The sequence below is a fragment of the Microtus pennsylvanicus genome, chromosome 15 (genome assembly GCF_037038515.1).
Source record: "Microtus pennsylvanicus isolate mMicPen1 chromosome 15, mMicPen1.hap1, whole genome shotgun sequence".
Classification (NCBI taxonomy): Eukaryota; Metazoa; Chordata; class Mammalia; order Rodentia; family Cricetidae; genus Microtus; species Microtus pennsylvanicus.
In genome coordinates this window covers 25,262,086-25,289,655 of record NC_134593.1, presented here as the reverse complement: position 1 = coordinate 25,289,655, position 27,570 = coordinate 25,262,086, and the positions used below count along the sequence as shown (strand labels likewise).

At 42.7% G+C, this 27,570-nt stretch overlaps 1 protein-coding gene across 1 annotated transcript in view; it reads left to right on the top strand.

The window, feature by feature from the left end:
• Positions 1-27,570, top strand: part of Elp3 (elongator acetyltransferase complex subunit 3) — a 62,737-nt gene that overhangs the window by 19,848 nt on the left and 15,319 nt on the right. The window contains exons 8-14 of the mRNA XM_075949990.1: positions 7,871-8,032; positions 10,534-10,660; positions 12,749-12,942; positions 21,643-21,733; positions 23,706-23,771; positions 25,220-25,447; positions 26,135-26,216. Of these exons, the coding sequence (XP_075806105.1) occupies positions 7,871-8,032; positions 10,534-10,660; positions 12,749-12,942; positions 21,643-21,733; positions 23,706-23,771; positions 25,220-25,447; positions 26,135-26,216 (950 nt within the window). The remainder of the gene's footprint in view (positions 1-7,870; positions 8,033-10,533; positions 10,661-12,748; positions 12,943-21,642; positions 21,734-23,705; positions 23,772-25,219; positions 25,448-26,134; positions 26,217-27,570) is intronic.

Below are 27,570 nucleotides of genomic sequence, written 5' to 3'. Positions count from 1 at the left end.
AGATACATGGCACAGATAAGCCATCTTGTCAGCCATATGCACAGTGTTTATATATGTGAAGTTCAGCTATGTCTATGTTAAGGCACACCTCTCCTGTGACTTGGCTCTGAGTTCCCCGTGGGGTTTGAGCCCTGAGTACTGATGGAGCAGGCCGACCAAGCAAATGCGGAGTTTCTGGGGTACAGCTCCTCTGACATTTTTGTCAACTGAAATGTTGGCAATCTTGCTACAGTTTGATGATATATATTTTGGTGCTCAGAGTATTTGGCCATACGTCATCTCTTTTTGTGATAAAAATTGGGTTTTATGTTGAAATTCACTCAATTTGGATCACGATATGTGTCCAAAAAGCCCACGAGGGAACAAAGCCTCTCTTCTGGGGCTGCCTGGCCAGGGCCAGCATAGGCTCGTTCTGTTCTTTACCTCAAGAGGGCGCTCTGCTTTTAGCTTTAAAAAATGTTACTGACTTGGGCCTTCATTGCAGCAAATCTCATGAATGGCTCCTAGGAAGTAATAAAAGTGCAAGCCAGGAGCCACGAAGCCACCTCAGTGTGGCACTCCATTATTCTGCAGCCCAGTGGGCTGGTGTCTTGGCCCCTTCTCTCCCCACTCCCGTCTCTGTCCTTTGTGAGGCAATATAAAAAGTGCCTATTTGTGAGCTCTTGTTTGCTTTGTTGAGGTCGATTCTTCATACAACTCCCTATAATAAAGTGTTTAAGGGACATTTTGTGTCAGTTGAGGCAGCAGTTTCTGAACTGAGCTAGAAACAAAACTGTTTTCAAATGTTAGCATCGTTGTGAATGAAAGAAGAGCCCAGGAAAACTGGTTTGGGTCTGATGTATTCTTTTAGAAGTTGTTTTCCAGAGCAGCCCACCTCCCTTCGTGGAGCTGGCTCAGTATTGAGCCACAGTAGACATTTCCTCATTGCACAGCCCAGCTACAACACTGATGTGAGTTTGCTCAGTAGGACAAGATGTGTCGGTGGAATTTTGGAGTCAGGGTTTCTCTGTATAGCCCAAGCTGGCCTTAAGCTCATGGAGATCTGCCTGCCTCTGCCTCCCAAGTACTGGTATTAAAGTGTGTGCGTCACTACCGCCCAGCTCAAGGGTTCATTTTAAACTTGGCCTTCAGTTCTGTGAGGTGGCAGGCAAGCCACCAGTCTTGAAGGTTAAGCATCCTGAGGGTCACACTATAGACTCAAGTGTCCCTCCTTGGACTTCCTGTGTCTAACCTGAGTAGTTAAAGGTTTGCTTGTTTGTTTGTTTATTTGTCTATTTAACTGCAAAGATTAGGATTAGACTTCAAAAGAGCCCGAGAGTATGAACCTGGTTATTGTTTGTGGCCAGCAGGTAGCCAGAAGCCTGAAACCTTTGCAGGCAGAAAGTGGAGGAACACAGGTCTGCTCAAGGACAGCACAGGCCTGGCCCCTGGAAAAGCTGTTGAATCCCGCAGGCCACTGGTAATCACTGAGCCTCTTCAGGTCTCCAGAGACTGACAGCTACTGAGTACTGTCATCTCATAAAACATCTTCACTTGGTAGAAAAGACCATAGTGCCTTCTGAGTCACCAGTCACCAGAGTTGAATGTTGCCAGATAGCTCAGAACAATCTTCTAAAGGAGTTTTATTCCTTTTTAATCAGCTCTGCCCAGAACCCGTTTTGCATTTAGTGTGCCTTGACTGTTTTCAAAAGATGCAATTTCAGAGGGTAGTTACCCACGAGAAGCCAGTGAGTCATACCTTCTCCTCGTAGATTTTTAAATTCATTTCCGTTCCTTCCTCTCTTCCCTCAGCGGTGGCTTTAAATCCTGCAACTGTGTCCTTGCGTATCTTGGGAAAGCTAGAATGCTAGGAAATGCTGAGTACCCCAGAGAACTCCGTGTTCTCACCTGGGCTGTCCTCCCAGATGCTCTGCCACGTGCCATGTTAACTAGCATTCCGTGTGGCCGTTTTCTCTGGAAGTTTATACACAGCAGAATACACAGACTTAGCTTACCTTGGTGTGCTTTGACAGACCTGTGTAACAAAACACTGTTAAGATTCAGAACATTGCCAACTGTGGTGTCATCCTAGCAACCAAGAGACAGAAGCAGGGGGTCTCAAATTTGAGGCCAGCCTGAACTACTTACTTAACAAGACCCAGTTAAGTAGTGCAGAATGTTTGTGTCACCAGAGTTCCTTTATGCTCCTCCAGAAACTCCTCCCTCACCTTCGCCTCCCAGAATTGGCAGTTCTTCTGGTGGTTTTGGTTTTTTGCCCACTTGCCTTAGGTGAATCATGCCCATGCCCATCACGTAGTCTCCTGTGGAAGACTTCTTTTACTGAGCAGTGTTGTTACGTGCATCTGCAGTTGCCAAGCAGTGTGTGTATCCATCCTTCTGTCAGTGGACATGGGCTGCTTGTAGTTGACAGCTTTATGAATAGAACTCTGTGACCAGTTTTGTTCAGGTTGTTTTATGATTAAACGTATGTATCGCTCTTGGGTAGTAATGGAAATTGCTAGGTTTGTTAGTGTTATGAAAAACTGCCAGCCAGAAACGGTTGTGCAGTTTGTACTCCCACCTCTAATGGGCGAGCACTTGGTGGTTCTGCATCCACACCAGTACATGCTGTTGTCGGTCCTTTTAATTTTAGCCATTCTGGTGGGTGTGTAATGGCATCTATTGTGGTTTTAATTTGCATTTTCCTGATGACTAATGTCATTGAGCACTTGAGTGTACGCTTATGCTGTCTGATTATATTTCCTTTGTGAAGTGTTTAATCTTTTTCTCTTTTTTCTTTTTTTCGGGGGGTGGTAGGAGAGTGTTACATGCCCTTGATTCAAGAATTTCGTCTGTACTTGACTATTTATTCTATTGATGATCTCTTAGGGCAGAATTAATATGACTAATTTTTTCTTTCTTAACATTGCTTTCTGTATTGTTACTAAACCACGTGTTTTCAGAACACAAGGTTAGTCTCCTATGTTGTCATCTAGTTAAAATTTCCGTTTTCACATTTAGCTCTCTGAGCCCCTCTTGAATTAATTTTTATGTGCACTGTGAGGTGGTAGTCAAGGTTTCTTTTTTTTCCAGTATGGAAAGTGAATTGTTTCAAGATAATTTTTTTAAAGCTCCCCTTTCCCATTTAGATTTTATCAATCCTTTGTTAGAATCAAAGGACTATACCTGTGGAGCACACAGTGCAGTGCCGCTGGCAGGTTTGGGCTTTTAGACCAGTACTGCACTGTTCGGATTACTGTACCGTCTTAGCGTGTCTTGAAGACAAATCGTATACCTCCTCTGACTTTGTAATTGATTTGCAAGACTGCTGTAGATAGGCTGAGCCCTTTGCATGTCTTTGTAAAATTCAGAATCAGCTGGCAGTGACCAGTGTTCTTGCAAAGTGTGATAGAGTTAGGGTGTTTTCAAATGATAGGACACAGTCTCTAGGGAGAGAGTTGACAAGTTGTCAGTCATGAAATGGCCTGTTTCCTCATTTATTTAGATTTCCTTTACTTCCCATTAGCAATCTTCAGTAAAGACATTTATTGCTTTTACTTTTTTATTTTCTTTCATTTTTATTTTATGTGTATGTCTGTTTACACGTATGTATGTATATGCATGTGTGTACAGGTGCCCACAGAAACCAGAAGAGTATGTCAGATCTTCTGGAACTGGAATAAGGGGTGCTGGGAACTGAACTCAGGCCCTCTGCAAGAGTAGCACCTGCTTTTAACTACTGAGTCACATTTCCAGCCCCTGGGTCATTCCTTTTTTAGTGACTTAAGTAAGATGTGGAAGCTTGACCATCCTTTTTCTATTGTAATATTACTATTGAAAGTGGGGTTTTTTTAAAGACTGCTCTTTTTCTTTCTTTCTTATTTTGAGATAGAATCTCACTTTGTAGAGCAGACTGGTCCCAAATTCAGAGATCCACCTTACCAGTTTCTAGGCATTTCTTTATGCAAATACCATGCATTTTTTATATTTTAAATTATTATTGTAATATATTTTAATTATTCATTGTAAATTTTTATGTAATAGCTTTTCTATTTCTTCTCCAATTCCAGGGATTATATGGAAATTGTTTGATTTTTATATTTCTGGACAGTGAGGTTTTGTTTGATACTTTACTGATTTCTGATTTGATTTCATTTTGTTCAGAGTGCCTATGCAGTTCAATTTCAGGGTTTTTTTATTGTCTTTTATTTAATTTGTGGAGACTTGTTTTATGACCCAGGTATGTGCTCCCTCTTAGTGAATCATGGCATGTGTGTTGGCAAGGAAGTAAATTCTGCCTTGTCTGGTGTTTGCACAGCCTAGTGTGTTAGCCTTAGTGAGCTATGCGACACTGCAACACCCAACATATCAGCTTAGACAGAAAAGCTCTGTTGCTTTTGGAGGTTCCAGGCTGTAGTTTTAGCACGCGATAGGAAGAATCCTGGTGGAGAAAGCTATGTGACACAGCCCTTCAAGGGCAGCCCTTAGTGGCCTGACATCCTCCCCTAGGAGGTTTATTTTATTGGATGTTAGTTCTGTCATACAGCCTCGTGTGCTTCCTGTCAGCCCTGGATCTTTCTGCTGGCTTACTTTCCACCCTTGTGTGATGTTATAGAGCAACTGGGTTTCTTCTAGACAGAATCCGATAGTACTTGGGTCTTGTGGGAGCAGGGAGTAGGCAGAGTTGCCCATTTTGATAATGTGCGTCATTTAATTGCAGTGTTTGGTGGTATTAACATTTGGTATAATTAGTGATGATTAATCTATATTGGTTGTCTTTATGTCTACTGGTTTAGTCACCCTCCCCCCCCATATTTTAGTTTTCACTAACAGAATGATCATTTCATTGAATTCTATTCTTTTATGATTCTTTGTAGTTGGTTTGCTCTGTATCCCTTGATAGAGAACATCTTAAGAGAAAGTAGTAAGGACATTACCTGAAGGCTAGAGGTTAGAGGCACTTGGTGGCTGTGGCATGGGCTAAGTGGAAATGCCCTCATGAAGTTTCCATACGAGGTTGATCTTGGCCTCCTGGCCTCTGCCTCAGGCGCCCAGAAAGCTGGAAGTCAGGAGCACTTGCTCTGTGCCTGGCGGACTTCTCTCCTCACCTGGCCTTGTCTTGTGCTATAAGCACATATTCTGTGCTCTACTCTCCCTCGTGTCGCGGAAAATAAAATAGGGGGACTAAAGTGTCCCCCGGGTGATTGTCTCTGACATTTGTGATGTGAAGACTTTTTTTGGAGTACTTTTGTCCACACTGTGTTTTTCACTTAGCCATGACCTCTGTCAGGGCAGCTTTTGGGTGATCCACCTGTGCATTTAGCCCCTAAATTCCAGTATGGGTTTGACAGTAAAAGCATGCCATACCTGCGACATTTTTTCTGTTCCTCCTGGTCCCTCGGCGATCTCATCATGACTATAAAACATTAAGCTATGGAAAGAATCAAAACCAAGAATGTCGAGCGCTGCTCTAGTGTCGTCAGCCATGACTGGTGTGATAGGTGCCTCGTTTTCTCTCATCTTCAATGTCAGCAGCTCAGCTTTTCCTGGTAGTACTGTTAAACATCAAAGTTCTCTGACTTTTTCAGTTATATTGGGCAGAGACTGTTGGCTTTTAGATCCTATTAACATAACCAGTCTCTAGAAAGAAATTGGATTACGATCTCCAAAATGAGAGGATGAATCCTGTAAGCCCAGTGGCTTAAGTCTAGAGCTTCATGGATTATGAGAAGTACCAGATTTTATTGAGGGAGTTTCCAGGTATGGCAGTAGTTTTGTAAAAGGACCTTTGTTCTGTGCTTGTGGTTCTGAGGCATTCAGTAATAACCCGGGTGTCAGTAGTCCGAGCACATCTTCATCAGTCCAAAGAACAACTCATTTGGGGCCTGTAGACGATGGGAAGAGTTGGTAGATTGTGAACACTAGAAGTTAGTGTTTCATCTCTGCCCTCATCTGCTTCTCAGTTTAGCTAGAATGGATTGAGTTTGGGATTCTATAGCTTGACTGGAAAGCAAATCTGGGATTAAAAACTAGTAGATTTTTAGTTTGTCCAGAACCTTTGACCTAAAGCAAGATACCTCTACTGTTTGCAAGAGGGCAGATAGCCAGCAGGGTCATCTAGAGGCTGTGGGAAGGGAGAGAGTCCTCCTTTGTCCCAGCTGCAGCAGATTCGCCTATTCATCCTTCATGTTCATTTCTTTGTTTTGATGGGAGGAGTTAGTGCAGAACTCATAAGCTGTTAGTCACTGAACATTGTTGGGCCTGCTGGGAGCCCCGTCTGAAAAGAGAAGCAGACATAGCCGTGAATAACAGCCTAGCTTTGTAGTGTGGATGAATACAGGGCCCTCACCGAGGGTTCTGAGATGTCTCAGGATGAGAATCTTTGAGCAGAGTTGAGACCTGGTTGGCATGGGTTTTGTTGCTCTTCGTTTCTAAGGTGAGGCTCTCCTTGCCCTCTGCCCTGCTCTCTGCCTCCTGTAAACAGCTCCTGCAGTGTACAGTATTGACTTGTTATGTTTCTTAGAGGGCATGAGCTTCTTACATAGTGGTAACCTGCAGGAAATGTGTAGGTTCAGTGCAGCCCCGCAGCCTTCCTAAGACAACCCTCTGGCTGCATTAAAAAGCAGTAGACCTGGCTCTGTCTCTTAGAAGGAAAAACAGCTCCTCTCTGCCCCAGAATCTAAGAAGGTGAGGTGTTGACTGCAGTACTGAAAGAGAGGCTCTCTGGCTAAGTGGCTGGCTAAATGATAGGGGGTGGGTTATGGCTGATGTCACGTGATACAAAACACTTCCAGTGTTAGATGAGATTGTACGTACAGCCAGTCCTGCAGCTCAGTGATTATTCACACTCTGAGTAATTATTATAATTTTAAATTAGTCAGTTTTAATTGGCACATAAAAATGAAGAAATGCAACTAAGTTACAAATCATTATGATATCTGCTTTTCAAAACTTCTTTAGAAAGAAGAGGAATAAATAACTGCAAAAAGCTTCCCTTGGTCTTTCCCCCCGGCCCGTGAGAACAGGAGCAGAGAAGAAAGGTCACAGTTAGGAGGTTAGAGATGCCGAGACAGACAGGCCTGCCTTCAACTCTTAACTTAGATTTTATTCCCTGTGTATCTTGAATAAGATGTCTATTCCCCTTGAGCTTCAGTGTCTTCCTGAGGTAAATGGGGTGATAGGACACCTCTCAGTTGATAGTCAGGGGCCAGTGTTGACCACCGTGACCTCCATCACCGAGTTCCTGCCACTCCACCTCACCAGCCCCCTGACAGATGATTGACCTTGGGCCGGGAGTAAGGCCATCGTCTCAGATAACTTAAATCCAAGGTGGTCCTCAAGCTCTCGTATCTAGACTTGATGAGACAAAAACCCTCCCTAATTTTGCACATTCCTAGAAGCTAGACGTTTCACCCGAATGATCCATGCAGCCCACGCTGCTCCCCTCTCCCCTTTGTTTCTTGTATTTAAAATGGCTCTACGATGCGGTGAGAAATAAGTAATGCAAATGGGTTTTGCTTATGTGAAATCGGTTGCTAGGAAGTGAGAAATAGCTTTTCACAGTGAAATCACTGTTTTCAAGATGATTATGGCTGCAGCTAACTGCGTGTGAATAATAATGACAACGGTAATGACATGAGGATGCTCTGTGAAGTGTGGGTACCATTGTTACCATCATTTTGTAGATGAAGATACTGAGGCCAGAGAGCTTAATAGAATTACTGTGTGCCTGGTGAGGAAATAGCAGAGCTAGGATTTGAACTTACACGATCCGGCTCCAGAGCCCACACACTTAGCTCCTGTCTGATCCTGGAAAGACTAAGAGAAGGCAGGCTGGGAAGAAATGACCCCAGACTGTGTCAGGTGTAGTCATTTTAGTTCTGCTCTGCAGGTATTCTGAGAAAAGCCTCACAAAGTGTATTGGAATTACGATTGAGACCAGACCTGATTACTGCATGAAGCGGCATCTAAGCGACATGTTGACTTACGGCTGCACGAGGCTGGAGATCGGGGTGCAAAGTGTCTATGAAGATGTGGCCAGGGATACCAACAGGTGAGATGGTGGCAGATGGCCAGCACAAGCCTCCTGTCTGCTGGCTTTTCTCTGTCTCTGTACTCACCTTTCTTCCTTGATCCCAGTCTCAGAGTTAAGTATTTGGCTTTTTGATCTCTTCTCCCGTCCATGCTCTTCAGATCATCTGCTTGTGCCTTCATGTTCAGTGTAGTCATTTGACATTCCCTTCTGTCTATCTAGAGAGGATACACAGGGAAAGTCAAGTGTACGAGAAAATTTATAAATCACTGCCCCCTTGGTGGACGAACAGAGAAATTCAGATTTCAAAATGGCAGCAACTACCACTGACTCAGAGTGTCAAAGGAGGCTTCAGGAGGAAGTTGTGTTGAGTTGGACCTGGAAGTCACTTCACGTGGCCGGGGTTGTGAAGGAGAGTTAAGGAAACTGGTCCATACTTAAAGCAGCCTAGAGGAATGATAGCTCCAGGACTTGGTCCTTTAAGTAACAGAGATTGGTTGAATATTTGTAAGCACAGGAAAAAAATCTAAATCTAATAGGTATTGTACCTACAAATAGGAGCAAGAGGAACCTGAGCAAATAGGAAAAAATCTAATAGGTATTGTACCTACAACTAGGAACATGAGGAACCTGAGCAAATAAGAAAAATCTAATAGGTATTGTACCTACAACTAGGAACATGAGGAACCTGAGCAAATAAGAAAAATCTAATAGGTATTGTACCTACAACTAGGAACATGAGGAACCTGAGCAAATAAGAAAAATCTAATAGGTATTGTACCTACAACTAGGAACATGAGGAACCTGAGCAAATAAGAAAAATCTAATAGGTATTGTACCTACAGCTAGGAACACGAGGAACCTGAGGAAGTAGGAAATATCTAATAGGTATTGTACCTACAGCTAGGAACACGAGGAACCTGAGGAAGTAGGAAATATCTAATAGGTATTGTACCTACACATAGGAGCATGTAGGGACGGTCTCACACAGGAAGGCTGCTGGAGAGTGTAGTGTCACAGGCTATGCCAGGGAAGCTTCCTGAAGAAATGACTTGTAAGGCCCAGAGGAGACTCGCTGCGTGCCCTGAAGGAAAGCTGATTGAGAATGGGAGAACAGGGCAGGCAGAGGCTGGATTATGAAGGGCCCAGGAAGTCAGCCCCCCAAGCTGGGCTTTTAATCAGGAGGCAGGCTGGAAGTTAAGATAGGAGTATGCCTGCATTTAAGTAAGAGCCCTTTTGTTCCAGTATGGGCGATGTTTAAAGGGGGCTGACAAGAGACAGACTTGGCCACAGCTGTTGGAGTAATTTAAGCAGGAAACCATGGAGTCCTGCAAAGCAGTGTATGTTATTTTGGTGACTGCTAGGAGGGAAGTCCAGGAGCCTTGGAAGGAGAGGTTTCGCTGTGGATGCTCTGAAGAAATAAAGGTGTGCTTTAGAGCAGGGCTCACCAGTAGAATGTTCCACTGGGGTCAACTTTTCCATGTGACAGTATAGCTGAGGACATGAATATTTCTTTGTAATTTAATTTTTAGAGCCATATACACATAATTATGACCATATTATACAGTGGACTTTGAAGTAGAATTCTTGAGTGCAGAATTCAAAAGAAAGTCCCAGTCCCATTCCAGAATTTTGGACTTCACTAATGAAAACTAATTAGAAATGAGAGTGGGGTATCCAAAAGGAGTATGGTAGAGCTCATGGCTTCTAGATCTTTCTGTGCTAAGTGGGAGCATCTTGGTGGTAGAAGGAATTGTCACAAGGCTTCAATTGTTAGTTACCCCAACTGTCATCAAGGCCTGCTTCCTGCTTGTATGTGGCAGGAAAGCAAATGCTAAGAGACTTGATCCAACCCTGTGCCAACAAAACCTTTCTCTGATGGACCCTCTGAACACACTGGTGCAGTCTACTTCATATTGTAGTTTACTCCCCCCTCTACCAATATTTCCTAATCCTAAATGAAATGACACCTGAAGTCAAAGCCCCTTCATGGTTGGTTTTTGGGTTTTGTTGCCCACTGTGTACCCAATCCTGGTATAGAGCCAAGAATAATCTTGAATCCTCCTGCCTCTACCTCCCAAGTACTAGGACTCTCAGTGAGTATCAGCCATGCCTGGCTGCTGTATGGTCCTTGTTTAATGTTGATTCTACAGTAATAAGCAGATTTTACAGCTGGTGCTGAGCCATGTCATCTGAGTGCACAGTGGCCCTTATCCATTTGCTTCCAGCCCTCCGAGCAGTGTCTTAGAAGCGCAGTGGTTACAAGAGCTAGTTCCAGGATAGGCTCCAAAACCACAGAGAAACCCTGTCTCAAAAAAAAAAAAAAAAAAAAAAAAGGAAGAAGCGCAGTGGTTTTCCTCCAGGCCTCCCTATAGCTGTGTAAAAGTGAGTTCTGGGGTTCTGTTCCCAGCCAAGTGACTCTGTCTCATGGATTGTTTTCCTCCTTCTCACCACCTCACCCCCACCCCTGTTAACTTGGTTGTCCATTTATTTGTCTAACCAGTAATGCATTTTCTTCCCAGGGGCCACACTGTGAAGGCAACATGTGAATCATTCCATCTGGCCAAAGATTGTGGTTTCAAAGTGGTAGCTCATATGATGCCTGACCTGCCAAACGTGGGCCTAGAGAGAGACATTGAGCAGTTTATAGTAAGTATTGCCTTGAGCCAGCAGACCCAGATTGCCTTTATACGCTCCCTGCACCTCTCTGCTCGTGCTTGTTTATTTTTGTGTTTCCATTCTCAAAGCTCTAAAACCTGTTCCAAAATATTAGGAACACAATAAAGAATGGTTACCTACCTCTCCGTTGTCAGATAAAAACTGTATTTTAATATATTCTGTTCAGGCTTTAAAATACCTAGACTTGGGGCTGGAGAGATGGCTCAGTGATTAAGAACCTGATTCTATGCCCAGCACCCACATGGTAGCTCATAACATCTGTAACTTCAATTCTAGGGATCCAACTCATTCTTCTGGCCTCCCTAGGCACTAGGTATACATGTAGACAAGACACTTTTACACATTAAAAAAGATTTTTTTTAAAACTATAAAATGCTTAGGCTTTAGGAACTGAGGTTGTTTATGCACATGTAACACAGGCACACTCACATTTCCATGGAGATGAGGTAGGCTAAAACATTTATTTCCATATGGTGCAGGTGGCATAGATAAGGCACATGGCCTGTCAGCTGGGATGCTGGCTTTTCTGTCCTCATTGTTTTTGGCCAGAATCCTTTAGTCCCATGTCCCTAGAGGGAAAAAAAAAAAAGCTTCTCGGCCAGCACAGGAAGTCGAGACAAGTCCTTCCGTGTGCAAGCATGGATCTAGGGTTGGCTTTTACTCTGTGTCTGTTCCAGTCTGCCTAGGACTTTTGATATGTGGGCTTTATGGGACTGTGGTGTGATGAACTGGCCTTCGTCATCCTCTTAACTTACAGTTTTCTTCCCTTTCGAACTGTGTGCCAGGCTTCATCTGTTTTCTGTGTTCATATCGTGATGCCATCCCACATGCTCCCTCATCTCCTTTCTTGTTCATTGTCCTTCTGAGTTTAAAATTCTTTAAAAATGTTTCATCATGCCTTGTGATTTTAGATGAGAAAGAGAGAAACCCATGTTTTAAACTCCCATGTTTAATCATGGGTCCAGGACCAATTCAGTCTAGCTTCGTCTTTACAGAAAGAACATAGCAGCCCTGTGTTACTTAGAACCAGTAGTCTTCTGATGGCATGTGCTCAGTGTAGATTCAGGTTAGGCAGAGAAGGACTTGCCTGCATGCTGTTTGTGGGTGTCTAGAATATTTATTAAAGACCTTATAGATCTGTAAAATAGAAATGTTGCAAAGGAAATTGCACAGTTAACAAAAGAATGTCTCTAAGACCACATGGTGCAACAAGAATACAGCATTTAGGAAGGTGACTGTCAATGAGATCTAAACCCTATAGCTACATTATTTGAAAAGCAATGTAAACCATGGAAGGTTTGCGAGGATAGTGCAGCCAAAGATTTTAAAGCACGATTTAAAATTTATGGGCCAGAGAGCTAGAGTACTGCTCACTGGATAGGTCCGGTGCAGGGGTGGAAAGGCCGGGACTGTGAACCCACCTCTGTCCACTACAATGACACACAGTCAAGATTAGCATCAGCACCATGCAAAGTCCTGAAAGGACAAAGCCTGGTATCTCCCTGCTGCCTCCCAGATAAAAGAACAGCAGGTGGAACTGTAAGATGGAAGAGATCTATGCCAGAGTAGACGAGCCAGGTGAGTGGCTCAGTATCAGTTAACAAACGGACTGTTAGCCCAGGCCAGAAGTGGTGCCAGCTGGACTGACGACAAAAGTGTGACATCCTGGGCTCAGCCAACTTCCTCTGTAAAGGGCCCTCTTGTAAACACTGTAGAGATTTGTTTGTTTTCCCTTTGTTTATATTGTAGGTTTTGAAGGGACTTAAATTTTTTTTCCACAATTTTTCAGAAGTTTGAACAGTCATATGTACTATTAAAAATGTTGTCGTCTGGAAGGAAGGAAGGTAGGTAGCCTCTTAATGCTCAGTGTGAGACTGGTGGCAGCCTGGACAAGGCTGTACTGTACAGGAGGGCTGTATAGTGCAGCACAGATTCGGCTTGTTGAACAGTGATATCTTGTCAGCTCCGGGCCTGCTGCAGGTGGAGAGAAGCTGGTGTGAGCCTTCCCTGTGGGGGACAGAACGAATGGAGGGATAATTTTTGGTTATCTGTCCATAGGAATTTTTTGAGAACCCTGCTTTTCGTCCTGATGGTTTGAAGCTGTACCCTACCCTGGTGATCCGTGGAACTGGGCTGTATGAGCTGTGGAAATCGGGACGATACAGGAGCTATTCTCCCAGTGACCTGGTCGAGTTGGTGGCTCGGATCCTAGCCCTCGTGCCCCCGTGGACTCGTGTGTACCGAGTGCAAAGGTGTGTGTTACTTTTCAGTCTCCAGATAACTGATGCTCTCTAAAGGAGTATTCTGGTTGTATATCACGAGTTTTGAATTCTTTTTTAAGTTACAAGTAGATTATCAGGAATGCTGTGAGGAAACTAAGGACGGTATGCCCAGTCCTCTTTGCCAGTATTGTATATTTATTCATCATCCATTTGTCCGTGAACCAGGAAAGTAAGAACAACTTGAATAGGTCCCTTGGGCAAATTCTGCTGCAATCTGAGCATCAAAGTAAATATATTGAGGGACTGGGAGATGGGTCAGTCATTAAAGTACTTACCATGCAAGCATGAGGACCTAACTATCGTCCCCAGAACCCAAATGAAGTCTAGCACAGTCACATATGATTGTAATCCCAGGACTGGGGAGAGAGGCAGGCAGGCAGGCCCTGGGGGCTCCGTGGCCAGCCAGCCTAGCTTACTTGGTGAATTTCAGACCACAGAGAGTCTATCTCAAAAGGATATGGACAGCACCTGAGGAACCACACCAGCGGTTCTCTGGCCTCCATGTGTATGTGCACGCAGTATATACATATGTGTGTTAATAAATTATAACCAAATGAATAAGGTACGAGTCCTTTGATCTATTCTGCTAATCTTAATTAGGTCAGTAATTTGTGTGCCTCAAAAGCATAGTATCAGCAGTGTTCATTACATATAGATTCTGTATTTGCAAATTTGCCTACTAGAAAATTGTGTGACTCAGACTCTATCCTTGCAACACATTTGCCATAAATCATTCTCAGAATAGGGAACAATTTGGGTCGTTCATGTACACACTCTTAGCCAAGGTCAGAACAGTGCCTCTCTGCCTCTTTCCAGCCATCACACTGTAAACAAGGTTTTTTTTTTTTTTTTTTTGCACTCTGCTTAATGCTACATTTTTCAGATTTTTGTGAGCTAGTTAGGAATTGGCTCTTTAAAATGACCTCCAAACACAGTGCTCAAGTGCTGCCTGTTGCTTTTAAGTGCTGGGAGGCTGTGAAGTGGCTTACAGAGGGAATAACGGGTGCTGGGGAACCTTTATTGAGAAGGCCCAAGAGGGACTTGTTGGCCGTGAGTTCAGTGTGAATCAATCAACTATATATATTAAATAAGATGTCTTTAAACAGAAATGCAGAGGACAGGCACTTACTTATGGTTGACCAAAAAAAAAAAAGTGGCGTGAAAGGCTCATAGGAACCTCACCCCGTGTGCTCTGTAGGAGCAGTGGGTCTGGTTCACTTCTTCCATGGTGGTGGAGACTGAGAGAATGGAATACCTACTGACTGCCTACCTACCAAAGAGCACGGGAGAAGCCTGACCATTATCCAAAACCGACGAAATGAGCTGTGTGCCATGTGCTAGGGCCAATTAAAACCACAGCCCAGTGTCTGCGCCTGAGTCTAATCATGAGCCAGTATCACACAACCCAAGTAGGTGCACATTCTAGAAAATAACCAGCTTCGTCTTTCAGAGTATCATGGTCAGGGAGTTAGCTCTGTTTGATGGAGACTGAAGAAACGTGACCGCTAAATACAAGATGGAAACTGGGCCCTTTTGCTTGAAGGACATTGCTAAGATGCTAGTGCAACTCTGTTGGGGTCAAAGAGCAACAGCAGAGTGTGTGTTGGGGGCAGTTTTGTGGTTGTGGTAGAAATGTCTGAGTATCCCAAGTCTTGCCACGTCTTACTTCTTCCTCTCCGGCAGGTCAGGAACTATAGTTATCTGAACTTCTTCTGTGACTTAGGCATTGTTTCCCAGATGTTAACTAGTACAGCAGGAAAGAGGACATGGCAAGAGCAGTAGCAGAGGCCAGGACAAGAGTCCATGTGTCTGTCTGCACCACCCAGTCACAGAGGAGGCCAGTTCCACTCCCACCCACCCCTGAGAACCAGGGTCTTCTAATGGAAGGAGCTGACGATAAAGCCTCCTGTTGTCTTTCTCCTGAGTCAGGGCAGCAGAGACACTTGGGTAATGTGAAAAGCTTCATTTCAGGTACCATAGGAAATGGCATCACGGACCATTATCCTGCCTGCACCAACTGAGACAATAAGGATTTAGGGGGTGACAGCAGCCCCAATCTTTGAAGTATCTGAGGGAGAAGGACCATCTAGTGTGCAGCCCCCTGCCTTTGAGGGACACCATCTGCCTCATAACTGCAGGGGATGGCGAGGTCTCCTGAAGGTATAGAGTCATGATGCCCTTGAGTCCAAGGACAGCTGTTTGAGGAGACCAAGAGTCCAAGCAGCACTTGCCTGGTGAAGCACCACCTTGTTCCCAGAGTGGGGTCAAGTTTCCATGCTCTAGGGCTGGTGATTCTCCAAAGTTTGAAAATAATCTTTTGCTGGTTTAATTCAAAGACAGTATTTTTTTATAATACTTTCCATTTTTTTAATTATTTTTTATTTTGAACTCTTTATAACTATGATACTTATTATACAAGTTTTCATCCATAAAGATTTTGGTTTGTGTAGCTTACTATGGACTAATTAGTCCAGTAAAACATTGGTTTTGGTAAACATGGGTAGAAATTCTTCAAGATATTTTGGTTTTATGTTTTTAGTTAGATATTATTGCTGAAATGTTAATGTGACTATTTGCATGGAAATTCATGTTTGAGATTTTCCTATTTGGCTTTTTTTTATATCTTTGTGTGTATATGTGTGGTTTCTACATATACGGAGGTCAGAGGACAACTTTCAGGAGTGTGTGTGTGTGTGTGTGTGTGTGTGTGTGTGTGTGTGTGTGTAGTATACACACATATGTCATTGAGAGGATACGAGGACAGAGGGCAGGTTTCAGGAGTCAGTTCTCTTTCCACCACGGATTCCAGGAATCACACTCAAATCATCAGGCACTTCTGCCTGCCCAGCCTTCTCACCATTCTGCTATTTGGTTTGTGCCCATTTTTATTTCCAGATAGTCTATGTACATTTGGTTTTCGATGTCTCTTGTGTTCTACGTCCATGGCCTCAACCCCAGATAAAAACTTCCCAGGGAAAAGCTACAGTGAGCACACAAACACTTTACTCCTCCTGTTCTTCATAACAGCAGTGTAGCAATGACTCTCCAGTGTTTATCTTATGCCAGATGTGATAGGTCATCTGGAGATGATTGAAAGCATATGTATATGGCATCATCTTCGTGGAAACAAGCATTTTGGGATCCTAGAATACTGAGGAATGCAGTACTGCACTTAAAAATTACTCCAACTTAATATAGACTGTAAGTTCCCATTTGTCCTCAATAGTCATTGGAAATTTAGCCTCTACTTGTGCAATACTGAGGTAGTGTGTAAGATTGCATATGGTGGTCCATGTTTACACGGTGTGGTTTTTGATGTCAGGTCAGTGCTTCATACTTGCTTTGCAGTCATGTGATGTTTTCCTTTGGCTCCAGCAAGGTATGATATATTAACTCTCCAAATGTTTAATGCCTACATAGCTAGCCACACAGTACTCTGTCCACACAAATATGATAATGTTTTAGAACCTACAACTCCTTCAGCACATGTGTTAACAATGAGCTTACACTGTTTACAGAAACATCTTTGTTTGATGAGTATTCATCTTTACAGAGAACTGGTAAATAGGACAGTGTTTACATGAAATATGCAGATACAGAGAACCAAACACCACATTATCTCACTAGTGTGTGGATCTAAGCAAACTGATCCACACAAGTATGAAGTTGAGCCAGGTGGGTGCTCATTAGGTCTTCATTCATCAATTGAAACACAGTTGCAGTTAAGTGTGAGGGGTGGCTCCTCTGTTGATGCAGTAGGAAGGCAAATGCTGGAAAGTTGCATGTCAAGCAAAGGAGACTGAAATGTAGCCCAGCAGTATAACATCTGCCTGCAAGTGGGGCCCAGGGTTCAATCCTAGCCCCTGTCCCTTCCCTAAAGGCATTTAGGATAAGAAAGAATTCTGAGTGTTCTTATCATAGGAAATTGATACTTTGGGGGGGGGGGATAGATGTACTAAATAATGCAATAAACTTTCTATAATAAATTGAAATATCAGAGCATCACATTGGGGCCTGTTTATATATAGATATTAAAAACTTAGATATAGTTAATTAAAAGCGTTCAAATATAAATAAGATAATATCGTCTTTAGGGCTATACTTTAATGGCAGCATAATAGTCTTATGTCTGTTTGTCTTATGTAGCAATTGGTCCTTTCATTAGGTAGACATTTAGACTGTTTCCAGGCTGTCTTAGTTGTTTTCTTGTTGCTGAGATTAAAAAAATAAATTGAGGAGGCTAGAGAGATGGCTCAGTGGTTAAGAGCATTGCCTGCTCTTCCAAAGGTCCTGAGTTCAATTCCCAGCAACCACATGGTGGCTCACAACCATCTGTAAAGAGGTCTGGCGCTCTCCTCTGGCATGTGGGCATACATGGAGGCAAAATGTTATATACATAATAAATAAATATTTAAAATAAATCAATAAATAAATTGAAAAAAACTTGAAAAAAAAGTCGTGTTTTTGCTCACAGGCTACAGTGTGACATGTCAAGGAAGTCACAGCAGGAGGAGTTTGGGGCAGCACAGAAAGTGACAACCCTTGGTGCTCATCTCACTTCCTCCCCTTTACACAGCACAGGATCTCACCCCAGCGAGTGGTGCCACCCACAGTGGGCGGGTACTCCTACCTCCATTTACCTAATCAGGATACTCTCCCATGGGCAACATGGGCATCCCCAGAGGCCTGTCTCCAAGTGGTTTTAGAGCTCATCAAATTGTCACTTGATATTAACCATTACTCAGGTCTTTCTTCATCCCTAGCCCCTACCTCCTTTTGAGACAGAACCTCTCTATGTGCTTCTCAAGGGCTGTGATTAAAGGTACGTCCACCATGCCTAGCCCCCTTTAATTATTATCCTAGGCTCCATTATAGCTAAAATCGGTATGTATCAAAATTTTATTTTTTATAGTAGAATAATCTATGGAAAGAATTACATATGGTATTGGATCTATGTATTTTTCATCATTTTAATAATTTAAGTCTTTTGAAAAAAGAACTATAAATGGGATGGGGTTTGCTGTGTATATGAATACAATTAATCAGTGTTTCTAAAGATTATGCTAATTATTATAAATCATTTCTGTTTTATCTTGTCTTCTATAACATTGCATGCCTATAACTTTTTACATTGAGGGTATGATTTGCATTTCCCATTAGTGGGGATTAGCTCTTGCCTTGTATCTGATTATTGTTTATGTTCTTACATGACTTGCTTGTGTCCAATTTACAAGTCATGGGGTCCAGAGGGGGGGGAGTGCTTTTTATAGAGAAAATCCCCCTAAAGGAATTCATAAATGTTCACTCACATTGAATCCTCTTACCTGGACAAATAGGAAGCTGGGGAACTGACAGTTCCTGCCAGAATGGGGCACTTGAGCATCAGAACATCTGACAGCAACATTCTTGGTGTGAAATAGCATTGAGTGTGTTTAAAACCCTGAAGCTTCATTTCAAGGAGTATTAAAATTTATACTCAGTCTGAGGTAGAATTTGTTATGTCTGAACCTCAAGAAAGAAACTTATATCAAGATCTGGATGATAAAACTTTAAATGAAAATGTAAATGAGCAACATAAACCATATTACAAAGGTGCAGAGAAGGGACTGGAGAGATGGCTCAGCCATTAAGCACAAGAACTGTTGTTGCAACTAACCAGAGTTCTCATACCAACATTCACACATCTCACAGCTGCCTGTAACTCCAGCTCCAGGGAATCTGACACCCTATTCTGGCCTCCATGGGCAGCTGTACTCGTGTGCACACAGCAACACAAACATACACACAATCAAGTGTATTAAAGGTACAGAAGGAAGGCTAGGTGTTGAGCAGTGTCAAGTGGCTGTGACAAGTGGTGTTCTGTTCAAGCTCATTTCTTCTAGCTTCAGTCTTAAAGTATTAGGCTAGTTCTGCAAGTCAGAAACCTGCTGCTGGTCCAGGCACATCTAAAAGCACCTCACTGTAATATGGAGGCTGGTGGTCAGGCTTCTAGAAAGAAGCCTGGTGACCACAAAAGCCTCCTCCTGAGGCATTCTATACCTTCTTTGTTTTTGTTTGAAATCAAAGCCAAGGGAAGTCACGGCTGTCTTTTCTGTCCTGGCCCTTTAGCAGTTCAGTTGTTTCTATGTCATTCCACCTCATAACATCTGCCTGCCACAGCTGCCTAGCAAAGGTGAACCTTTCAGGTTGACATGGTGAAAGAGTTAGAGACTGTGTTTTAGGCGGGTCTCTAGAGAGGAGAAAATGCAGTGAAAGCACCGTATTTCAGGGTTTCCTTCTGCTTGTCAGTCTTTCTAATTGATTACTTGATGTTTCCATTGGTTATTATTTCCTATACCTGCCCCCTTGCCTGCTCCTAACTGTCTCATACTTTTTAGCTTTCTGACAGTTGGGTTAGGAGCATCTTCCTGGGTGTTTTTATAAAGTACATCCTGCTGGAAGGTTCTGTATTCTAGCCCCGAGGAGTGTAGTCAGTGATTAAGTAAAATTCTGTCCAGGCACATGATGGGCTCTGCATTAGATCGCTGCTGCCCCTAGGCTATTTGACAGCTGTCTGCCTCGATATGATATTAAATCACTATGAGGCGTCAGGCTAGGAATGCCAATTTGCAACCAAAGCTTGCTTCTGATGCATGAGAAATTTCAGACAGGAACAGCCATTAACATGGCTTGGGAAGGTTTTTGATGAGCAAATTGTAAATATTAGCACCTCTAAGCTTGAAATATTACCCGTTGAGCCAGTATTCGCACGTGTGATGTCTCTTCATGCCAGGAAAGAGACTAGATTAAATTACTTAGAGAAACCTAAAAGAATTTAAACTTCTACCTCAATGCAGCAGCAAGGTCAACCATTTATAGCAGCCTGGCCCAGGTTGTAACCCAGTCTGAGTGTGGAGTTGGGATCCATCATACACTGCTCTGCATGCAGAAGATGCTTGGCCAGTGCAGAAATGGGTTCCACATTCCAGTGAAGGATCCTATCTCTGAGAATTGTAGTTGCACATTTCTGTTCCTTAATAACCGAGAGCTTCCATCTGCTGTGCTCCAGGCATGTCACTACCAAAGACCATTAAAGCCGTGCTTCATTTTTATAGTGACAGACGTCAACTTCGGACTTTTATGAACTGGTAGCATTCCTGTAAGTTTACTATGGTAATAGGCATCTACAAGAACATGCAGCCTATGCAGTCTCACAGGCCCAACACCTGGCTTGCTACCCCTGTCACCATCTTGAAATTGTTAATAATTTTATAATAAGAGGCTACATGTTCTCACTTTGTGCTAGGTCCTACGAATTATAGAGCAGCCTCCTGGTATATGAACTGTAGTTATTTTAGCACAGACACACACAAAGCAAGGTTATGCTCTAATCAGTTGAATTAGCCCTAGCTCTGCATTTCCTCGGGGCAGTTACCCTAGCTTTGTCTAGTTCATTGTTCATAGCAACCGTGTAGGACATAACTACCATAAATAACAAGACACGAGATGTGTTTGTCCCTCTGCTGATCCTCTCAGGTTAATTTCAGTATATGTATAATAAGGGTTTGGAAGTATATTTTAAGTTTTAAAATATTTAGTGTGTTCATATAATGACTGTTATATATTCTACACACTTACAAGTTGCTATAAAATATTTCAGTGTTAGAGAGGAGCACTTAGAAGATTTTATATTTGGCTTATGTAATATAAGCAGAAAGATTTTAAGCAAAAGTATGTATTCCTTGCTAAGTAATATTTACTTTCAAAACTTCTGCGTGATTCTTTTTTCTGATTACCAACTTTGAAGTATATACTGAATTTAAGAGACTAAAATGCTAAAGTTAAAAATCATTTTACTAAAAACTGTACATAAACGATATATGCTAACGAGATAGTCAAAAACAAAACCAGTCTTTTACGTCCCTTTGGGCCTCCTGGTATGTTTCTATAGTACCTTCATGGAACCCTCTGGATTTCAGAGCCTGACATATCTGTGAAATGCTTCTTCGTGCTCATTGATCAGCTTTCTGGTGCTCGTACAACACAGCACCTAACTCCAGCTTCTGATTGGCATCTCCTTAATGTCTGGCACTCTGCTATACCAATGCTGAAGCTAAATCTCATTTCCTCAACCTTAGGCAAGATCTTATTCCCCTAAAGCAGAGTCCCTTCTGGTTTAGAGTTGGGGAAAACTGGGGAAGGTCTGTGAGGGGTTAGAGCGGAAACCAGGCTTTTGACCTTGGTGAGTTTCAGGTTCTGTGTGGGAGGGAAAGTGTTTGCAAAATGGTACATGAATCAGAAATGTTATTTCTCTCCAGTAGGTTGAGGGTTGTTGCTTTTCATTCTTGTTTTGTTTAGTACAGGTGTCTATGAACCCCAGATCCTTCCCAATGGCTCCCAGGCATTTGGGCAGATACTATGCTCTGTTCTCTAATGTGATTTCCATTAGATGTGTTTCACCAACCCTCTCAGAGGTGGGTGGAATCAGCTTTGAAGATGGGAAAGCTGGGGTATAGGGATGCTCTCAGCCTTGCTCCCTCTCCTCCTCAGGATGCTCTGCCTCTGCTTTTTGCTCCATGGCTTTGCGGATTTTCATTATTTTTCATTTTCAAATTTCCCTGCCATACTGCTGTGGAGAGTGGTTTATATTTTCCACAATTGATGGTTTGTTGTTTTGTTTTTCTCCTTCAGAGACATTCCGATGCCCCTCGTCAGCTCAGGAGTGGAACATGGCAACCTGCGAGAGCTGGCATTTGCAAGAATGAAAGACCTTGGAATACAGGTATGAGTAAATGTGACTGCCAGGGATACTGTAAAGAAAAATCTCATCATATGTATCTCCAAGGCTGTCGCTCTCATGCATTGCTGGTACTAGTTGGGTCAGAAAGCTTATCTATGTTACAGGTGTTCTGTGTAGCGTATAGAAGCTGAAGTGAGTGGTGACCAAGGCTGCCGCTGTGTCTCTGTCCACTTCTGACTTCTGTGACCTGTTGGCTTTATATTTACTAAGCAGCTTCTCTCTCTTGACTCTAAAAGAATTAAGGAAGGTGTTAATTTGACAGTCTCTGGGGGTAGTAGTGAGTTTGAAATGAAGCATCCTAGGAACTTCTTAGGGCTTCTAAAGAGATAAGCCAGGAGTGGTGCCTGGCCAAGGGCACCAGGGGTTAGGCTGTGCCACCAGAATGCAGTGCCATTGGTTGGGGGAGGGTGAGGGGATCTGTTGACTGTATTCAAGCATAGACCATGCTTTCAGAGAAATGGTTCCAAGGCCAGCACAGCACACATTTGTGGGCTTCCCCATGACTTATTTTATGCTTACTCAAATTATCATGGAGGAAAAAAATTTAGAACATTGTCCAGAAGAGAATTTTTTTTACTATTATTGGTTTATTCAACACAAAATAGTATAATAATTAATTAATTGAGTGTAATTAATTAATTAAATGTGAAGTTTTCCGTTTTAGAAATAAGCAAGTGCATGTCGGTATATTAGCAGCACCACATGGAGGGCTGACTGCTAGCAGTCTCCCTATCTGTTGGTCTTCTTTAGCCTTGCTCTACCTAACCCTTGATAGGATCTGCTAAGTGATCCAGGCGTGACTAAAAACCAATTCCCATAGGTAATGTTCTTACCAGAAAATACTTGTCTCTGCCTTATAGAAAACAAACAAACAAAACCATGCCCTAGGAAAAAACAAGAAATATAAGCAGCAGGTACCTGTTGACTGGCAGGTAACTCAGTTACACACACAGTCTCCTGTATAGAGCTGGGCTGGAAGATAGAATCTGCTCTTAGTAGATAAGCTGCAGATCTGGTGGCCACATCAACAGAGTGTCCTTCTGGGCAAGTTTCCCAAAGCATCGAAATACCTTTGTTTTTGCAAAACTGAACACGGAGCGCTTATAGAAGCATTGTTAATACAATTGCTTGAATGATATTGTCAGATTTTCTAGCACAATCCTCTCACACTAGTAGAAAGTATTAGAATCCTGGAAATATATTTATGGTTTATTCTGTAGGGGAAGAATATGCTATAGGACATACCGTTGGATAATGCAAGATTTTGTAATGCTGTGTCAGGCTGTATAGGATGTACACTGGGTTGAGTAGGAATGAGGATTGTTACAGGTCTTGGCCATGCAGACTAAGCATTGTATTGGCATCGTCTCCTGGAAGCTGTGCACACCCAGGGGATGTCCAAGAGCCATCCGTAGTTCAGGTTCAACTTGTGTCATATACTTGACGCTAGCTTCTTTCTACATCTTCCCTTCCTTCCCAATTCCTGTTCTTTCTTCCACAATGCCTTTCTTTGAAAGGGAAACATACCTTTAATATGCATCTTTTTGCATATCTAAAATGATACGGTATTAAAAATATTAATGTCATACCGAAGGAAGGTTTTACAAATTTAAGAATTTGTTTTTGCTCTTCTGTGATCATATTTTAGGACTATATTTTCAATCATATTTTGGGGTTGTGTTTTTCAAACAGTTACATCTCTTGGACAAAACTATTTTCTAACTGTCTGACTTAATGTTCTTTATTCCCCCAAGATTATATGTGGTCTCTTTGAATTCTGAATTCATTTTAAAAGGAAAACTATACAACTTCATAAATTCCCATTCTCAAATTCAGTAGAGATGGCTTTTCTAAGGTTTCATCCTTTGTTTCAGTGTAAGTTATGTTCAGACGTGAGCCCAGGATTTATGTTAAATGAACACTGAATGAGTCACTACTCTGGTGTTTTTTGCAGTGCCGAGATGTGAGAACCAGGGAGGTTGGAATCCAAGAAATTCATCACAAAGTGCGGCCATACCAGGTCAGTTTCCTTTAAATCTGTCCCAAACTGGGACCCCCACCTGCTCACAGAGGGAACCCATAAATGAGTGAATAACTCGGTAGAGCAAGTCAGGAAAGTCAGACATGAGAGTAACTGAGTTATGGAAGAGCCAGGTTAGGAAATTCAAGGCTGTACCCTGATTTTCATCAGCACTACAGTGTGTGACATGTTCTGTGGTGGGGCTGCTCTACCCTGCTGCTAGTCTGTCTGCAGTCACTCTGAAGGGCACAGTGACGACTCAGAGTCCCAGTCATTTGACCTGAATGCATTCAAGTGTGAGTAGCTTCCTAGGACCAGGGGCTGCCTTCCTGTGGAGGGCCTTGCTGATCTCTTCTGTGTGACCCTCCAGATCTTGTCCTTTGATGATGACTCAGTGAGTTCCGCAGACCTTCGGCATGGTACCCTGAGGCATTCGGGGGAGCCTCACTTTCATATGTCCATCATATCTAACTTGGTGCAGTGTGTTCTACAGGGTGCAAGTCTTCGTAGCCCCATGTAAGCAAGGCTGGAATAGATGATCTCTGCATCAGTGTTTCTGTTCTTAGCATGAACCGTGTTGACATTAAAGGGTCTCTTGAGGGAAAAAGTACACCCAACACTGCATTTTGACAAGTTCTTAATCTAATTATATACCAAACATTAAGCTGAGGTTTATCTATTTTGTTTTGAGTACGTTCTACCCATTTATAGGGTGTTATAGGTCTGTTAAATCCCTATTCAAATAAGTAGAATTCTGAATGAACACCTCTTGCTCCATAGTGTTCATAGAATTATCTGTACATTGGGCTGGAGTCAGAATTTATGTAGATCTCTACTATTGAAATCCCCCTGCAGCTATCATCCATCCTGCACTCTGGCAATTGGACTCTAACATACTCGTTCCCTCACTAGGCATATTTCACAAGCCCTGTGCTAAGTTATACTTTCTTAAGTCCCATTGAGAAATAAGAGACGAAGATCACCCCCCTACACACACCCCAAACACACATAAAAAGTAGGTTTTAGTGGAAGAAGTAAGGGCTAAATAGGGAAACCATTGAGTATCTGACAATTTGAAAGCAAAACGGGGAAGGGGGCTCTAAAAGCCAAATGTGTGATTAATCTGTAGTTATATCTTAGAGACAATTCATAGGACATCATAAATTTCTATAGAAGAAGTCACTGAGCTGGGGCTATCTGTAAGAATCTCGAGGTTAATTAAGTTCAAATATTTGTAAAATTGTTCTCCATTTATAGTAGTCCACGAACAAGGCATGAGCTCTTATTTAATCCTGTGCTTGAGAAAAGGCAAATAAAAGCCATAATTAGTGATGATTCATTCTTTGTTCCTAGCTGAACATTAGCCTAAACACATCCATACAATTATAAAAATGAGCTTGGTTCTCTAATTCTGAATGAGGTTTTTTTCATGGCTTTTTATCCAACAGATTGAGTTGGTGCGGAGAGATTATGTTGCCAATGGTGGCTGGGAAACTTTCCTGTCCTACGAAGATCCTGAACAGGACATTCTGATTGGCCTCCTGAGGCTGCGGAAGTGCTCCGAGGAAACTTTCCGATTCGAATTGGGCGGGGGTGTCTCCATAGTCCGAGAACTACACGTGTATGGAAGTGTAGTTCCTGTGAGCAGCCGGGATCCCTCCAAATTTCAGCATCAGGTAATCTGCGTCCTGCTTCTCCTTGGTCTATAGATAAGAAATTGTCTGAAATAGGAAACAACAAAAGCAGTGGAGTGAGGAGGGAAGGGAAAGACAGGACGGGAAAGAACAGGGTTCATTTCAGTTCAGGGCATCCTGTCTCAGTGTTGCTCCCATGTGGTCCTGTGGGCACCAGGGGACAACAGATACAGCCTGCAGAATCAAATGAGGTAATGGCAGGAATGTGCTTCACAGGTGTAAGTTATGTAGTATCTATGAAACCCTGTTCTAACCCCCAACAACCTAAAATTAGAAGTTTCAGGAAAATATATTAAAAACAGAAATAGACTTAGGAAAGACCCCTTTCAAAAGCGGAAGGTGAGTTGGACAGATAAGACCTATTCTATTAGTCCAGACTCGTGTCAACTGCAGTTGCCTAGACCTTCCTAAAGAGAAAGACCAGAGGGCAAGTCAGCCCTGAGCTGACCCAACCCCATCACCCAAAATGCCATAGCTGACTCTTGTCACAATGCTGACCTCTTCTCTAAGTGTGGCTCTGGGCAGGGTCCAGTGGTTTCCTTTTCCTTAATCATCAGTAGATTTTTATCACCGACTTTAAGACATTTTACTAACTAGTGTGTTTTGTGGACCTCTCTTAATGGATTTCCTTTCCTTATTAATCCATGAACTCCTTTATGCTCTTTCTAGGGGTTCGGCACACTGCTGATGGAAGAAGCAGAAAGAATCGCTCTAGAAGAGCATGGATCTGGGAAAATTGCAGTTATATCAGGTGACTGGAGAGAGGAGTTCATGATTCATTCATTGACATTTCACACTGACACCACAGTGAGAGTCACTCTCTTGCCTCTGTATGAGTACTCTGTTTAAAACTGGTCCAGGCTGACAAGCTAAGGACTTATGCTCCAATCTTTGGGAAATTTCTGAGAGCAGTTGGTCAACTTGGGGTTCTAGAAGCACTTGGTTCCTCAGAGCGCCAGGCCAGTAACTAGTGCACTTTCTTTGCTCGCCTGACCTCTGGTCATTGTGGTCAACTTGTCTCTTGTGCTCTCTGTCAGCTGCTCTGTCTGTGGCAGTGGAGTTTGATAGTATGGGCCTGAGGAAATGTGAGCGGCGTAGAGCCTGATTGCTGGTTCGGGATGATTGAAGGCAGAGTGTAGTTCTTGCCCTTCCCGTGACGCCGCTGTTGCCTTTGCTCCTGAGTGACAGCTTTTTCATTTGGAAGTGGAAAGGAGGAAGAAATTTTCCTCTGCCCTCTTAGGGTCCCAGGCCAGATCCAAAAATTAAATAGGCAAAGACAAATTAACAGGAGGAAGGTATGCAAATTCATATAAAATGACTGAGACACAGGAGCCATCCTTCCTGAGCAAATGAAGGCCGGGAGATGTGTGTAACTTGAGCATTGATGAAGGGTGGAAAGTCATGGGAAAATATGGTAGGAGGAAGGATGTGAGCCAGGAATAATAAACTGGGGGAGACTTAGCAGGGCCTGTTCGTTCCTCTTGGTACCTCTCTATCCTTAGTAGTCTTCCTCCAGGACAGGCTGGAAGAATATTTGGGAAGGTAGGGCAGAGGAAGTTCCGAGCTCTTCCTGAGCCTGCCGTGTTCTTGATTCCTCCAGCTTTGCCAAGGCACTTGTGCATTCTGAATCATGTAAGAACACCCCTCCGCCCCTGTAGACCAAGGGCATCTTATAGTTAGGGAGGAGACATGAGGAGATTTGAGGGTAGGGGGAGCAAGAAATGATGGACAACCCCTTTTACTCACAGTCTTCAGTGTGGTGTCCCTATAAGAAAAAATTACTAATTTCTAGTAGGGAATCTAAGATCGTGAAAGGCAGAATCAAAATTTACGGTGTATTTGCCCCAGAATGTATTTTGTTTTCCTGTTTTACTACCATATCCCAAAAGCTTACCTGTGACCTAAGAAATATTCTTCTGAAAATTAAAGCTGAAATGAGGTTTTTAAAAGAAAAATCAATAAGAAGTTGCGAGTCAATAAAATCAATACTGGTGCCCAGGTCTTCATGATTACAATTATAGAAATATAATCATACAGGCTCACTTAATCATTTAGTCTGACTTGGGTTTTTGATGTTACCCAGATAAATAATGTACTTCTTAGCA